The sequence below is a fragment of the Sus scrofa genome, chromosome 13 (genome assembly GCF_000003025.6).
Source record: "Sus scrofa isolate TJ Tabasco breed Duroc chromosome 13, Sscrofa11.1, whole genome shotgun sequence".
NCBI classification, from domain to species: Eukaryota; Metazoa; Chordata; class Mammalia; order Artiodactyla; family Suidae; genus Sus; species Sus scrofa.
Genome location: NC_010455.5, coordinates 134,366,137 through 134,382,884, shown reverse-complemented (window position 1 = coordinate 134,382,884; position 16,748 = coordinate 134,366,137). Strand labels below are relative to the sequence as shown.

General features: G+C 38.7%; 1 protein-coding gene across 3 annotated transcripts in view; it reads right to left on the bottom strand.

The window, feature by feature from the left end:
• FYTTD1 (forty-two-three domain containing 1) overlaps positions 1 to 16,748 on the bottom strand; it is a 38,987-nt gene that overhangs the window by 19,748 nt on the left and 2,491 nt on the right. For all 3 annotated transcript variants that reach the window (XM_003358772.4, XM_005670139.3, XM_021070193.1), the window contains exons 2-3: positions 14,047 to 14,175; positions 3,501 to 3,649 (exon numbers count right to left, since the gene is read on the bottom strand). In XM_003358772.4, the coding sequence (XP_003358820.1) occupies positions 3,501 to 3,649; positions 14,047 to 14,175 (278 nt within the window). The remainder of the gene's footprint in view (positions 1 to 3,500; positions 3,650 to 14,046; positions 14,176 to 16,748) is intronic.

The following is a 16,748-nucleotide window of genomic DNA, read 5'->3' as shown; positions in this document are numbered from 1 at the left end:
TCGGAACTACAGCCACTGCCCTATGCCACAGCCACAGCAACAGGGGAGTCGAGCTTCGTCTGGGGCCTATGCCACGGCTCACAGCAACAGTGGATCCTTAACCCACTGAAAGAGGCCAGGGATTGAACCTGCATCCTCATGGATACCAGTCAGATTCATTTGCACTGAGCCACAACGGGAATCCCCAAATTTTCAGTATATTTATTTACCTATTTATTTTTACTTTATAGGGCTGCATGTGCAGCACATGGAGGTTCCCAGGCTAGGGGCTGAATTGGAACTGCAGCCACCGTGGCCTACACCACAGCCACAACAATGCCAGATCCGAGCCACATCTGCAACCTACACCACAGCTCATGGCAACACTGCATCCTTAATCCACTGAGTGAGGCCAGGGATCAAACCCGAAACCTCATGGTTCTTAGTCGTATTTGTTTCTGCTGTGCCATGACAGGAATTCCTTTTCACTATTTTTAAACAACTCAAATGACTACCACATGTGGTAACTTAAATTTTTACTGGAGGTAGTTCTGTGATAAAAGTTTTAGAGAACAGCTGCTGCTGATAGCAGAACTGAAAAGTTAAGGGGTAATGACAGTTGTCTAACCAATCAACCAAGCAACAGTTGTGTTTAAGATAACTTGAAGAAATGAATATCCTGAATTTTTTCTTACAAATATATTACTTCCATAATCAGAGAAACAAAAAGGATTAAAAAAAAATAGAAGGGTGAAACATTAAATTCTTTGGTGGCTCAGACTTACTAAACATAAGTTAAAGAAAAACCATTTGTGAAACTATTTTAAGTAATACTTTACTTATTAGCCAATTCAAAAATTACTCATTGAAATGTAAACAAAAATTCAGCTAAGGTTTGAAAAGCAGTTAACTTCTGGTGGGTAAACAACTGTAACTGTAATTAAAAATCTCAACAAGGAAACAAGTACCCACCCAAGGGAAATGAAAACCTGTATCCATACAGACTTACAGATGATGTTCACAGCAACACTATACACAATACCCAAAAAGTAGGGACAACCAAAACATCCACCAAATGGTGAATGGATAAACAAAATATACCATATCCATATAAAATAATATTATCCAGTAGTAAAAAAAGAGATGAAGTACTGGAATTCCCATTGTGGCTCAGCGGAAATGAACTTGACTAGTATCCATGAGGATGTGTGTTCAATCCCTAGCCTTGCTCAATGGGTTAAGGATCCAGCACTGCTGTGAGCTGTGGTGTAGGTCACAGACGCAGCTCGGATCCCACATTACTGTGGCTGTGGCACAGGCCAGCAGCTGTAGCTCCAATTTGACTCCTAGCCTAGGAACTTCCATATTCCCTAAAAATAAAAAAATAAAAAAAACTTTATTGATAAAAAATGCTAATCATCATCTGAGCCTCTGGTGACTTGTAATCTTCTCGCAATAATTAAAGATAACTGATCACAGAAAGTTCTCATTATGCCTCAGCCCTAGCGAGCACAACTAGTACCCATGAGGATGTAGGTTTGATCCCTGGTCCCGCTCAGTGGGTTAAGGATCTTGCATTGCTGTGAGCTGTGGTGTAGGTCACAGACGAGGCCTGGATCCCAAGTAGCTGTGGCCATGACTGTGGCCAGCAGCTGTAGCCTTGATTCAACCCATAGCCGGGGAACTTCCATATGCCACAGGAAGGAAGCCCTAAAAAAGCAAAAAAATAAAAATAAAAATCACTGACCACAGATCATGATAACAAATATAATGATGAAAAAATTTGAAATATTGCTAGAATTACCAAAATGCACATACACACAAAGTGAGAAAATGTTGTTGGAAAAACGACATCAACAGACTTGCTCAATGTAGGATGGGCATAAACCTTCAATTTGGAAAAAACACTGTATCTGTGAAGCACAATAAATCGAAGTGCAGTAAAACAAGGTATGCCTGTACATGAAATGTGCAGAAAAGGCAAATTTATAGAAAATCTACAGCAGGCAGATTAGTGGTTACCTAGTGGCAGATGATGGAGTAATGACTATGTGAATGGATGTGAGATTTTCTTTTTTAGAGTGCTGGAAAAGTTCTAAAATTAATTATTTCAATGACTGTTAAACTCTGATGATTTTTTAAAATTCACTGAATTGTACACTTAAATTTTATAGTATAAAGTATGACCTGTTAAAACACATACACATACACTAATCTATTTAAAATCTGTACACACACACACACACACACACACACATATACAGGGGAAGCCAGGAAGCTGTAAAAAAATTATGTATTTGAGAATGTGAAAATTTAGGTATTCCTCATGAATGAAAATTATTTAGTTATTAAATTTTTTATCTAAGTCCAAAGTACTACATTAAAAAATCAAAATATTCAAATAAAATGAATATTTTATCTCTCCAGCACTTTCAGAGAAATATTAACACAAATAAAGGAAAAGGATTTCTTCTCCTTTTTTTATTTATTTTTTTTTTTTTGCTTTTTAGGGCCACACCGACATATAGAAGTTCCCATGCTAGGGTGGAATCAGAGCTATAGCTGTTGGCCTACACCACAGCCACGGCAACAAAGGATCTCAGCCACAGGGCAACACCAGATCCCCAGCCCACTGAGTCAGGTTGTTGAATGAATGAATGAATCCATACTAGTCAGATTCATCTCTGCTGCACTACAATGGGAACTCCTTCTTTTTCCATTTTTGGCCACCCCAAGGCATATGGAGTTTCTGGACCAGGGATCAGACCTCAACCACAGTTGTGACCTAAGCCGCAGCTGTGGCAATGCCAGATCCTTAACCCACTGTGCTGGGCTGGGGATCAAACCAGCAATCCCAACTCTACCGATCTGATCCTGTTGTGCCAACAGAAGGAACTCTTCTTCCTTTTTTAACTGAAGTATAGCTGATTTACAATATTGTGTTGGGGAGTGCCCCTTGTGGCTCAGTGGTAACAAACCCAACTAGTATCCACGAGGACTCAGGTTTGATCCCTGGACTCGCTCAGTGGGTTAAGGATCCGACACTGCCATGAGCTGTTGTGTAGATTGCAGATGCGGCTCAGATCTGGCATTACTATAGCTGTGGCAAAGGCTGGCAGCTGCAGCTCCAACTGGACTCCTAGCCTGAGAACTTCCAGATACTGCAGGTGCAGCCCTAAAATCAAAACAAAACCAAACAAAAACCCAATACTGTGTTAGCTTCAGGTGTACAGCAAAGTGATTCAGTTATATTCATATTTTTCAAATTATTTTCCCTTATAGGTTATTATAAGATACCGAATATAGTTCCCTGTGCTATAGAGCAAATACTTGTTGCTTATTTATTTTATGTAGCATAATCTGTATCTGTTAATTTCATACTCCTAATTAATCCCTCCACCCTCCCTTTCCCTTTTGATAACTGTAACTTTGTTTCCTATGTCTGTGAGTCTGTTTCTGCTTTGCATACAGATTTATTTGTAAGGAAAGTGTTTCTGACTCAGGATTACACTTCATCCTACCTTGTCACTTAGAGGTGGTCTATTCATAGGACTAATTCCTTTTCGAATTCCAGTTGCTTTCCTAGCTGCAAGGCCAGTGATAATGCCATAAGGACGTCTCTTCCCAGGCATCACTCTTCCTCTACGGCTCAGACTATTCTTACCAAAACCTGTAGGATAGGAGGGAAAAAAAAAATCAATCTAAGAATGCAACTGAGTGGTACACAGGGCACAGGATATTCTTTTTTTTTTTTTTTTTTTTTTTTTTTTTTTTGTCTTTTTGCTATTTCTTTGGGCCGCTCCTGCAGCATACGGAGGTTCCCCGGCTAGGGGTCGAATTGGAGCTGTAGCCACTGGCCTACGCCAGAGCCACAGCAACGCGGGATCCCAGCCGCATCTGCAACCTACACCACAGCTCACGGCAACGCCGGATCGTTAACCCATTGAGCAAGGACAGGGACCGAACCCGCAACCTCATGGTTCCTAGTCGGATTCGTTAACCATTGCGCCACGACAGGAACTCCAGGATATTCTATTTTTTAAGCAGTGTGGCATACACGAAAGTTTTTTCATTTATTACTACTTATATAAATTTATATTATTATATTACCATTTATATACACCTCTTTAAAATTACATAAAATATTTCATTTTTAAAGAGGCAATAAGCTGCACTGGAAAGGGTACTGTTGCTGTCACGGACTACAAAGGACTAGAGGATTCTCATATTTCCCCCCAGCTATCATCTTGGCATTTCTAAACAGGATGGCCTCAACTTTCCCTATGCAACGTGGCAGCCACTAACAACACGTGGTTATTGAGTACCTGATATGGGACTAGTCTGAATTGAGATGTAACAAAATAATATAGACTATTTCATTAATAATTTTATATTAATCTTATGTTACAATGATATTTTGGATATACTGGGTTAAACAAAATATATTATTAATATGTGGCTTACATTTTGTTTGTTGGATGGTATGATCTAGAGTGGAATCACTACTTCATCTATTTACTTACTATGTGGCAATTTGACTTATTTTTCAAATTCTATTTATTTATTTTTGTCTTTTTAGGGCTGCACCCTCAGCATATGGAAGTTCCCAGGCTAAGGGTTGAATCAGAGCTGTAGCTGCTGGCCTACACAACTACGGCAACACTGGATCGGAGCCAAGTCTGTGACCTACACCACAGCTCGCAGCAACGCTGGATCCTTAAGTTACCGAGCAAAGCCAGGGACTGAACCCACATTCTCATGGATATTAGTAAGGTTTGTTACCGCTGAACCACAACAGGAACTCCCTCAATCTGACTTATTTTCAGTCTGATTGTAGTCAAACTGCTTTTGCTAAAGTTGGCAGTAAGCTCCAAAGGATATATTTTAATCTCTGTGACTTCTGACATTACTGACTTTGCTTTGCTATCATGTATCTTACCTATTCACTATTTAAATACTTATTTTCTAATTTTGAAAAACTACACTCACTGCAGAAATCTTAGAAACAACATATAAAGTACAAAGAAGAAAATAGAGATAACTACTGACATTCTGTTTTTAGAAAAACTAGAGTTTTTTATTTGTATACATATATTTCAATTCAAGTTGTCATCGTTCTTTTGTCTTTTGACTTTATAGAGCCACATTCACAGCATATGAAGGTTCCCAGGCTAGGGGATGAATGGGAGCTGTGGCTGCAGGCCTACGCCACAGCCACAGCAACCTGGAAACTGAGCCACGTCTGCGACCTACACCACAGCCCGTGGCAATGCCAGATCCTTAACCTACTGAGTGAGGCCAGGGATCAAACTGCGTTCTCATGGATACTAGTCGGGTTTATTAACCACTGAGCCACGACTGGAACTCCTCATTTCAAGTTAACACTTTTAGTTTTAACTGTTTTTAAGCAACTCACAAGACTACCAACGTGAGGTAATTCACATTCTACAAATCTATAGTACCAAGTGCCCAGAAAGTGGACTGTGTCAATCTTCTAGTAACTACATATTGTGAGTATCAATCCCGTGTCTTTAATATTCATACTAATCATTTCAGTTACCTTTTTTTTTTTTTGGTCTTTGTCTTTTTGAGGGCCGCACTTGTGGCATATGGAGATTCCCAGGCTAGGGGTCTAATTGGAGCTGCTGCTGCCAGCCTACGCCAGAGCCACAGCAGTGCCAGATCTGAGCTGTGTCTGCAACCTACACCACAGCTCACAGCAACGATGGATCCTTAACCCACTACTGAGCAAGGCCAGGGATCAAACCCTCAACTTCATGGTTCCTAGTCGGATTTGTTTCTGCTGAGCCATGACAGGAACTCCCCTTTTTTTCTTTTAAGAGCTGCACCCAAGGCATATGGAGGTTCTCAGGCTAGGGTTTGAATAGGAGCTGCAGCTGCTGGCCTATACCAGAGCCACGGCAACACAGGATCCAAGCCCATCTGTGACCTACACCACAGCTCACGGCAATGCTGGATCCTTAATCCACTAAGCGAGGTCAGGGATCAAACCTATGTCCTCATGGATACTAGTCGGGTTCATTTCTGCTGAGCCACAATGGGAACTCCTTAGTTACTTCTAATGTTACACTATTATAAATAACATTGCAATAACACTATAGATAACATTTTATACACATCCATTATTATTTCTTTAATATATAAATCTTCAAAGGTCAAAATGCTATAACAAAGAGTAGCACAAATTCTTAACAATTCTGATTCGTATTACAAAAAAATGCCCTTTAAAATGACTATATTTTTTTAAATTACCAGGAATATAAAAGTGCCATTTTACATTTCATTCATTACTCTGCATATTATTTTTTTTAATCTTTATCACTTAGGATTTGAAAAAAAATTCGTCATATTTGGTAGTTTACTAGTGAAAATGAACATTTTCCATATATTTTTTGGCTATCTGTATTTCATTCACAAACTGTTACGTTCATAAATCAGTTTTCTAGGGTAAAGTTCTAAGTTCCTTCAATGTTCTGACAGAATTACTTTTAATTTATAATTTATTTTCCAAGAATTGACATTTTTACAATATTCAGGAACATGTTAGGTCTTTCCACTTATTCAAGTCTTCTTTTGTCACTAAACTGGCTCAGTAAAGTTTCAAGCCTTTTCTCCCATAGGTCCTGCACATTTCTCATCAAAGCTTATTACTAGGTATTTCTACACGTTTGTTGCCAATCACAAAAAAAGATCCCTTATCTATTAATAATTTTCATACTGTCATTCTTATGATTATAGAAAGCTATAATTAAACGCTATAATCAAAGGTATTCTGATTAATACCTTTTTATCAGCCATCTCACTGAATTCATACTAGTTCTAACAGTCTTTCAAATTATTTTCTTGAGATTTCTGAGTGACAACCGTTATCACCCACAAATGATATTGCCTTCTCCCTCCCGATAATTACACCTCAATTTCTTTTACTTTTTAATGCAATGGCCAAAAATTCCAGAGAACTATACTAAGTAACAACTGATATTGGGCAGTCTTATCTTAATTCTAATTCAGAGGTGGGAGGGAGAAGGCTATCCTTAGAATGGTATCCTATAGAATACTATACCTGCAATACAGTAACAGGTCTTCCAACCTGCTTCATAGTTAAACTAAATGAAGTTAAAATAGTGTACTGTAGCATTTGAGGACTATTGTTTGTGATGAGTCTCAAGTCATAAATAATCTGTCACTCTCAAATATATATAATTCCAAAATGCTTTTGTACAGTACCTATTTTGAGACCAGAATTCAACAAGACAGTTAGAAAAACCATAATGTTATCATGGTTGAACCATTTACCAATTTATTGCCTTTCAGCTCTCAATTCACTCTTTACTGCCCCACTCCTGTGACTGGAACATATCTTACCAGCTGGCATGACGATAAGCTTTGTCAGCAGGGGGCGCTGGAGGGACTCTAGAAGAAGAAGGAGCTTTTCTTCCAAGTTCCAATGTGCACCTCAAGGCTTGTTCCTGTGACATAGGACACCCAGTGGCACTCATTATCCCTCCCCCACAAGCTGAGACTATTGTGAAGCAAGAGAGACACCTAGGGCACAAAATCTGAGAGTGAGTGATGCCTTAAATTTTAGGCCCTAGGTATCTATCTTGGTCTAGTCCTAAGGCATCACTCTTAATTCTGGCCCTGCTCATCCTCCAGTGAATTTAAGCTGCATCACCCTACAGATCACTTCCCTGTGAATTCCACCAGCATGGCAACTGAGTATGGTTTGAAGTTCTTGCAGATTTGTTCCTTTCTTGGGTGCTATGCCTCAGCACTAAAGTTACTGATTTTATTACCTTTATGATCAGCAAAAAACCAATAAAGATACAATTTTTTAAATATTAAAATCAAATTTTTGCTGCTCTATATGTGATTTCCTTCTAGAATTGCAACCAAATGAGGATTAAGCATGTTGAGGAAGCCTGTATGTTCAAATTAAATCTACAAGTACTTGCTCTTTTTATTTGTATTAAATAATGAAGCAGCTATCATTAACTGTGCTAGGCAGTTAATGAAGAGAACTTAATAAAGTTGATGCTTACACCTTAGTTTTGCAAATGAGCAAAGTGAGGCAAAGAACAGTGACTACTCAGACATCACAGTTAGAAAATGGCAGAGCCAGAGTTCCCACTGTGGCTCATCGAGTTAAAAACCTGATATGGTGTCTGTGAGGATGTAGGTTCAATCCCCGGTCTCATTCAGTGGGTTAAGGATCTGGAGTTGCTGCAAGCTGCAGTGTAGGTCACATAAGCAGCTCAGATCACATGCTGCTGTGGCTGTGGTAGAGGCCTACAGCTGTAGCTCCAATTCAACTCCTGGCCTGGGAACATGCATATGCCACAGGTGTGGCAGTAAAAAGAAAATGGCAGAGCCATGATCTAAGTGCAAGCTTGTGCAGCTTGAAAAATTAACACTTTTCTAAACTTACATATATAAACTAGAGAATAACAAAAGGCAGAAAACAATCTATGGTATATTTCCAAAGAGAAAAAAACAACTATTGCAGAAAAAGCAGGCTCTGAACTAGGTTTCACAAAACAGGCAAGAAGTGAATAGGGAGAGACATAAAGTAACAAGTACAAAGACAAGGGCAACCACACCATATTGAGAGACAATCTAGGGAAAAGGTAAGAAATGAATGGATGTAGTGAGCACAAATCAGAGGGCTTTAAATAGGGATAAAGACTACCTTTGACAAGAAATGGGGGAGGGGATTGTCACAGAACTCATGATCAGGTTATTTCAGTCTAGAAGTATATTTTACCCTGAATAGAAGAAGGCAGTTAAGGCCATTTCAGATGCTATCGTAACACTCAAACATAACATGATAAGGTACTGGGAGAAGAACAAAGACGTTTGAAAGTATTCCAAAAGAATGAATGAATTAGTAGAGCAAAGAGAAAGTTTAAAGAAAGGAGAAATTCACTACCATACCAAAGTTTTAAGCTTAAATGAAAAAGATTCATGAAAAAACCTCATTAACAAGAATAAAAGTAATTAAAAGGAGAAAAGCATGGGATAGAATTCTATTCCTGGGTGCCTTCTATCTCTGTTATAATCATTGTTCCCATACTTATTATCTTTTCTACCATCTTTTCAGTAGCTTCTTCTCTACCTTCTAGCAAATCTAGATCATTTGTTCCTCCCCCCTCCTTTTCTACCTTTGAACAAACTTGACCAGGCCCTATCTCAGTTTTAACAATGGTTTTATTTGGTAAAATTAATGGTTTCATTATTACACTTCATGCAATGGTCTTTCTCAGTTATCATCGATTTAACCCCTTTAGTAAGTTCTCTTCTGTCTTTCCAAAGTAACTTCATTCTCATTACTTCAACTACTACTTCTCTGAAGATCCTTGCACATTTCAGCACCACTACAGCATCAGTGTAACACAGGCCATATATCAGAACCCCATACAGAGCTTGAAAAAAAATATCCTAGGCCCTATTTCTGCAGACTCTGGTTCAGTAGCAGTGGAGTGTTGCCAGAGCATCTGTCTGATTTATAAAGCTCCATAGTCACAACCAAGGTTGAGAACTAAAACTGGACACAAGAATTTTCATCTTTGCTTTGAATCCTTAGCCCAATCCCTTCATGAATTTTTTTATACACACATCCACTTGTCTCAATAATTTCCGTAGTCTAATCACTTACATGAAGATTTGAGGGATTTTCTGGAAAATATTATATCACAGAGTGTATGCAATCATGTAACTGGCTCCTTTCCAAAGCCATATACAAATATTCCCCTGTATCTTCTACCTCTAAAAGAAATACCACCTTGTTTTTTTTGGGGTTTTTTTTGGTTTTGCTTTTTGCTTTTTAGGCCACACATGGAGGCTAGGAGTCAAATCTGGCCTATGCCACAGCCACAGCAACTTGGGATCCAAGCCTCCTCTGAGACCTACACCACCGCTAACGGCAATGCCAGGTCCTTAACCCACTGAGCAAGGCCAGGGATCAAACCCACATTCTTATGGATCCTAGTATGGTTTGCTAACCACTGAGCCATGAAGGGAACTCCAAGAAATAACCATTCTTAAAACTTTTTGGTCTCAGGACCTCTTTACATTCTTAAAAATTACTGAGGACCCCAAAGAGTTTTTGTTTCTGTGGGTTTATGTTTACTGATATTTACCATATTGAAAGTGAAAACTAAGACATTTAAAAACTTATTTTATTAAAACAGTAATAAACTCACTATATGTACAGCAAAAATTTTTCAATGAAAAATAACTATTATTTTCCTAAACAAACAAGAATATTTATTAGGAAGAGCAGCACTGTTTTGCATTTTTGTAAATCTCTTTAGTGTCTGGCTTAATAGGAGATAGTTAGATTCTCATTTCTGCTTGTGCATCTAATCTGCTTAATTATTTTACCATGTACACTTTGGATAAGTCCACTGCATATTCATGAGAGAACAGACAGAAAACATAAGACAATCATGGACATGGGAACAGACTTGTGGTTGCCAAGGGGAAGGGAGAGGGAGTGGGATAGACTGGGAATTTGGGGTTAACAGATGCAAGTTATTGCCTTAGGAATCGATAAGCAATGAGATCCTGCTGTATAGCACTGGGAACTGTATCTAGTCACTTATGATGGAGCATGATAATGTGAGAAAAAAGAATGTATACATGTTATGTAACTGGGTCACCAGCTGTACAGCAGAGAACTGACAGAACACTGTAAATCAGCTATAATGGAAAAACAAAAATCATATAAAATAATAAAATAAAGAAAAAAATTTTTTAAAATAATCAGGAAAAAAAAGACTGAAAACACAATTAATGCCTTAGCATTATTATAAAAATAATTTTGACCTAATGGACCCCTTTAGTCTCTGGACAACACTTTGAGAACTGCTGATGTATAGTATTCCACTTCTGAAGGACATTCATTTATACAAATATTTATTGAGTGACTAAATTATATTTTAGGCACAGAACTAGGAAGATTTTATTCACTTACTTGTTCGGCCATCAAAAATAAATTATTTGCAGGAGTTTCCGATGTGGCTCGGTGGTTAACAAATCCGACTAGGAACCATGAAGTTGCGGGTTTGATCCCTGGCCTTTACTCAGTGGGTTAAGGATCTGGCATTGCCATGAGCTGTGCTGTAGGTCACAGACACAGCTCGGATCCCGCATTGCTGTGGCTGTGGTATAGGCCAGTAGCTGTAGCTCCCATTAGAACCCTAGCCTGGGAACCTCCATATGCTGTGGGAGTGGCCCTAGAAAAGGCAAAAAGACAAAAAATAAAATAAAATAAAATAAATAAACAAATAATTTGCTAAGGGCTCTCTGTGCTATTTGTTCTCTACCTCCAGCTAACATACTCACTGACATTACAATGCAGAAATCTGAACTTTCCCTAACCAATCAGAGCTTAAGACAATCACATATCTCTTTGCACATTCAATGACAGCAGCAGCTGTTCTATTTTAGGCCCTGTCATATGTAAGTGGAGAGCATACAAGCTCAAATTCAATCTTAGGAGATCCTAAGCTGTCCCTAGGTATCATTTAGCTCAAGGCTCAGATTATAACCCCTGTAAAAGCAAAGTTTTTCTGATCCTTCGTGAACCAGATCCTATTTCACCTTATCCATTAAAAATCACCAATTTTTTTAACACAAAATCCCTATCTAAAATCCTACAGTACAACTGATATTTCTCTTATATGACATTTCTCAACTCTGCTTTATACTTTATCTCTGTTACCAGAAATTGCTTGAAATAAAAGAGTCCATCTTTACATACCCTGACAACTGGGTCCATTCAGAACATTTATCAGGTATTTAACATACAATTAATAAAAATAAACATACTTCTGGCTTCTATGAACTCTAAAATTATTTTAGAACAGTCATATATAAAATACGTTACACTGAGTAGCATTTATAAGAAACTTTTATATAAATCACTGGAATTAATTTTCTATAAGTAGACACCTCACTTGGGTTCAGCTATGAAATTATTAGTGAACAATTATTAGGGTCTAATCTTAGTAACAGACGTGTTGAAAATATGTTGGCGTATTAACTATTAAACAGAATTAATTATGTTCAACTCACTGGAGATTATTTTTTGTATTTTAACATATAGGATAAAAATCAACTTAGGAATTAGTTTTTCAAACATTTTTTCATATGCGTAAAAAACATCTAGAAGTTTTAAAAATCTGAACAAATATTTATTCTAAAATGATGATGTAACTACTAAAAAAGTTAATGAGTCATATCTAATTAATAGCGTTCAGTTACTCCATAAGTCCATTTTGGAACTAGATGTTATAAATAAATAAGCTTCTAGATTACCAAAAATAACTCTAGGGAGTTCCCATTGTGGCTCAGTGGAAATGAATCTGACTAGTATCCATGAGGATGAGGGTCTGATCCCTGGCATTAATCAGTGGGTTAAGGGTTCCAGCATTGCCGTGAACTGTGGCGTAGGTCACAACAAGGCTCAGATCTGGCATTGCTGTGGCTGTGGTACAGGCTGGCAGCTATAGCTCAGATTTGACCCCTAGCCTGGGAACTTTCATATGTCGCAGATGTGGCCCTTTAAAAAAAAAAAAAAGCAAAAATAACTCTATGTAGAATCCAAGATCATTAGATTACATCTAAAGCATTTAATTCAGTGTCACCTTTAGAGGATATAACAAATCCTAAAGGTCCTGGATAACATGATAAATAATCTATAAATCATTTTCCATGCAGAACAGTAGTCTCCACATATTTAAAAGGTTTTCACATAGAAAAGGGAGTTTGCTTCCTGTAACTCTGTACAATTATCAGGAAGGCATGATTTAATTCATTTTTTTTTTTTTTTGTCTTTTTGCTATTTCTTGGGCCGCTCCCGTGGCATATGGAAGTTCCCAGGCTAGGGGTCTAATCGGAGCTGCAGCCACTGGCCTACGCCAGAGCCACAGCAACGAGGGATCCAAGCCACGTCTGCAACCTACACCACAGCTCATGGCAACGCCGGATCGTTAACCCACTGAGCAAGGGCAGGGACCGAACCCGCAACCTCATGGTTCCTAGTCGGATTCGTTAACCACTGCGCCACGACGGGAACTCCTGATTTAATTCATATTAAGGGAATCTGGGGGAGTTCCTGTTGTGGCTCAGTAGGTTACAAACCCAACTAGTATTCATGACGATATGGGTTGGATAACTGCCCCACTCAGTGGCTTAAGGATCCAGCGTTGCCGTGAGCTGTGGTGTAGGCCAGCAGCTGCAGCTCCAATTCAACCCCTAGCCTGGGAACTTCCATATGCAACAAATGCAGCCCCCACATAAAGAAGCAAAAAAAAAAAAATAATAATAATAATAATTTTGTAGTAAAGAGTGCTATCTCCAGTAATAGGTAAGTTATCTTGTGAGGTGGTATGCTCTTTCAATGAATTTATTTATTTATTTATTTATTTATTTATTTATGTTTGTCTTTTTGCCTTTTGTAGGGCTGCTCCCAAGGCATATGGAGGTTCCCAGGCTGGGGGTCTAATCGGACCCTACGCCAGAGCCACAGCAACTCGGGATCCAAGCCGCGTCTGCAACCTACACTGCAGCTCTCGGCAACGCCAGTTCGTTAACCCACTGAGCAAGGGCAGGGACCGAACCTGCAACCTCATGGTTCCTAGTCGGATTCATTAACCACTGCGCCACGATGGCAACTCCCACTGAATATATTTAAGCTGGAGATACAGAGTCATCTATCAGACTGTTAAAGAAATATTCTAACTGGGAAGGAGATTACGACTTCATAATATGTAATATCCTTTACAAATCTACAGCCTTAAATATAATATAGACTATCTACCGTTACTAAAAAAGACTTAAAATTTTTAAGAAACAGTATTATCACTTGTTTAATATAACTTGAATTTTTACCAGATTTTAAGTTTAAACGAAATCCTGAGAGAAGAAAAAATATAAATTACAAAGGGTAAATTTCCTCCATGTTTTAAGTATGTACCAAAGATAGCATACTACGAACCCATGAATAACTGTTCTTTATTAAAGCTTACTTGCAAAACTTACCAGAATTCTGTTGGATCCCCCATCGTACTCTCATTCTAAATTGTCGGGTACCACTTTGCTGGAGTCTCCTATTTAGTCTCGGGAAATTCTGCTTCTTTCCTTCCTTTCGATTCAATTTGATGATATCATCTGTGACAGATGAAATGTGATGATTTTAACTTAATGAATCAATTATTCAGTCTAATTTTCTAGTTGACAGACTTCTTATGTCCCTAATTTCTTTTCTACTTTGAAAGCACTTCCATGAGAGCATAATAAAACTAAGAACATAAAGGCTCTAAATCAGTCAATATAATTGGAGTACTAAGGAAAGTTTTTATAGGAAAAGTTTAAAGCAACAGCCCAAAGCATATCCACTAATTAATTAAGACTGCTATTATTCATAGTATGTCTTTCTCTGGTAAGTGTAAATAAGCAAAAGCCTATTTACAACAATTACTCATACTTATTTTCCATAATTAAAGAAGTCTCCAGTTTTTAAAATAACCACCCTTCAATAAAACCACTGGCGGAGTTCCGTGATGGCTCAGCAGAAACGAATCTGACTAGTATCCATGAGGATGCAGGTTCGGTCCCTGGCCTTGCTCAGTGGGTTAACGATCTGGCATTGCCATGAGCTATGGTGTAGGTCACACACTTGGCTCAGATCTGCAGTGGCTGTGGCATAGGCCAGCCGCTGCAGCTCTGATTTACTCATAACCTGGGAACCTCCACAAGCCGAGGGTGTGGCCCTAAATAAAACAAAAAAACAAAAAACCATTGGCAATCAAAAAATAAATCAAGTCTTTTATTACAGGAATCCTTTCTTACATATTACTACAATACCTCACTCATCTGTAATCTTTACGACTCTAAATCACAAATATTCACATTATGTAATTCAAATCTCCTCAACGTAGTTCATTATTTTTCTTGAGACCAATCTTTCAACTAAAAAAAGGTAAAGACATTCAAAAAGCTTTTTACAAAAATACAGAGATTTCACAAGTAGATGCAAGAACATGTTAAATTCTCAGTGATCTGAAAGGGAATAGAAAGACGCTACTTATAAAACACCATTTTCCTTTAACTGTCTTCTTATTTTTCATCAGAAGTCTGAAACCTTTTTTTTCAGGGCTGCACCTGCAGCATATGAAGTTCCCAGGCTAGGGGTCCAATTAGAGCTGCAGCTGCCTTGCCTATGCCACAGCCACTCCTGATCTGAGCCCCTCTGTAACCCACACCACAGCTCATGGCAATGCCAGATCCTTAACCCACTGAGGGCAGGGACTGAACTCACACCCTCATGGATACTAATCAGGTTCATTAATGCTGAGCCACGACCGGAACTCCAGAAGTCTGAAATTTCAGAGCCATGAGAGTACCCCCTAAAAAAGAACCTGAGCTGGGGAACCACTACAAAAAAAGGCAGAGTATAATTTTGACTAACCAGGTTAATTTAAAAAATAGAGCATCAAGAGTTCCTGTCATGGTGCAGCAGAAATGAATCCAACTAGGAACCATGAGGTTGCAGGTTCGATCCCTGGCCTCGCTCAGTGGGTTAAGGATCCAGCGTTGCCAGGAGCTGTGGTGTAGGTCCCAAATGCGGCTCAGATCTGGTGTTGCTATGGCTGTGGCGTAGGCCAGCAGCTGTAGCTCCAATTAGACCCCTGGCCTGAGAACCTTCATATGCCAAGGGTGTGGCCCTCAAAAAAAAAAAAGAAAAAAAAAGAAAAACAGAGCATCAGAGAGTATAAACTTAACTGAAAAATAAAAGTAGCAAAGCATATCAAATATAAAATTATGCTTCATATTTACACATTCTATTATCTAAATCCTCAAATTAAATGGAACTACTATGGACTTCCTGCTGTGGCACAGTGGGCTAAGAACCTGACCAACGGTTGAGAGTTTGATCCCTGGCCTGGCATAGTTCATTAAGGATCCAGTGTTGCTGCACCTGTGGCAAGGTTGCAGATGCCACTCAGATTCAATCCCCGGCCCAGGGTACTTCCAGGTGGTTATGTGCCGTGGATGGAACCATAAAAATAACTTTTTAAAAAGATGGAGCTACTATGACAGAGAGGATTTGCCATTTAAAAGAAAAAAAAAAAGGTTTTACCTAATCAAGGAGTAGATAGAGTAGGTATCAAAAGAAAAAAGATCCATTATGAGCTACTTGTATAAAAAAATTAGGGATAGGAGTTCCCGTCGTGGCGCAGTGGTTAACGAATCCGACTAGGAACCATGAGGTTGCGGGTTCAATCCCTGCCCTTGCTCAGTGGGTTAACGATCCGGCGTTGCCGTGAGCTGTGGTGTAGGTTGCAGATGTGGCTCGGATCCCACGTTGCTGTGGCTCTGGCGTAGGCCGGCGGCTACAGCTCCGATTCGACCCCTAGCCTGGGAACCTCCATATGCCGCGGGAGCCGCCCAAGAAATGGCAAAAAAACAAAAAACTAGGGATATATACATGATATTGATTATAGCAGTAACTGAGTACTAACAGGATTGTTCTGAAAACATGTATTTACTCAATTCTCACAACTCTATGAAATAACTATTATAATACCCATTTTCAAATTAAGAAACTGAGCCACAATGAGGGCAGCTATAGATAATCCTGGTAGATAATTCCATACGAACATTCATATACATCTAATAGAGCCACAATTTTAAACAAAAAAATTATATTCTAAAACCTATGCAGACCTGATAAAATAAGA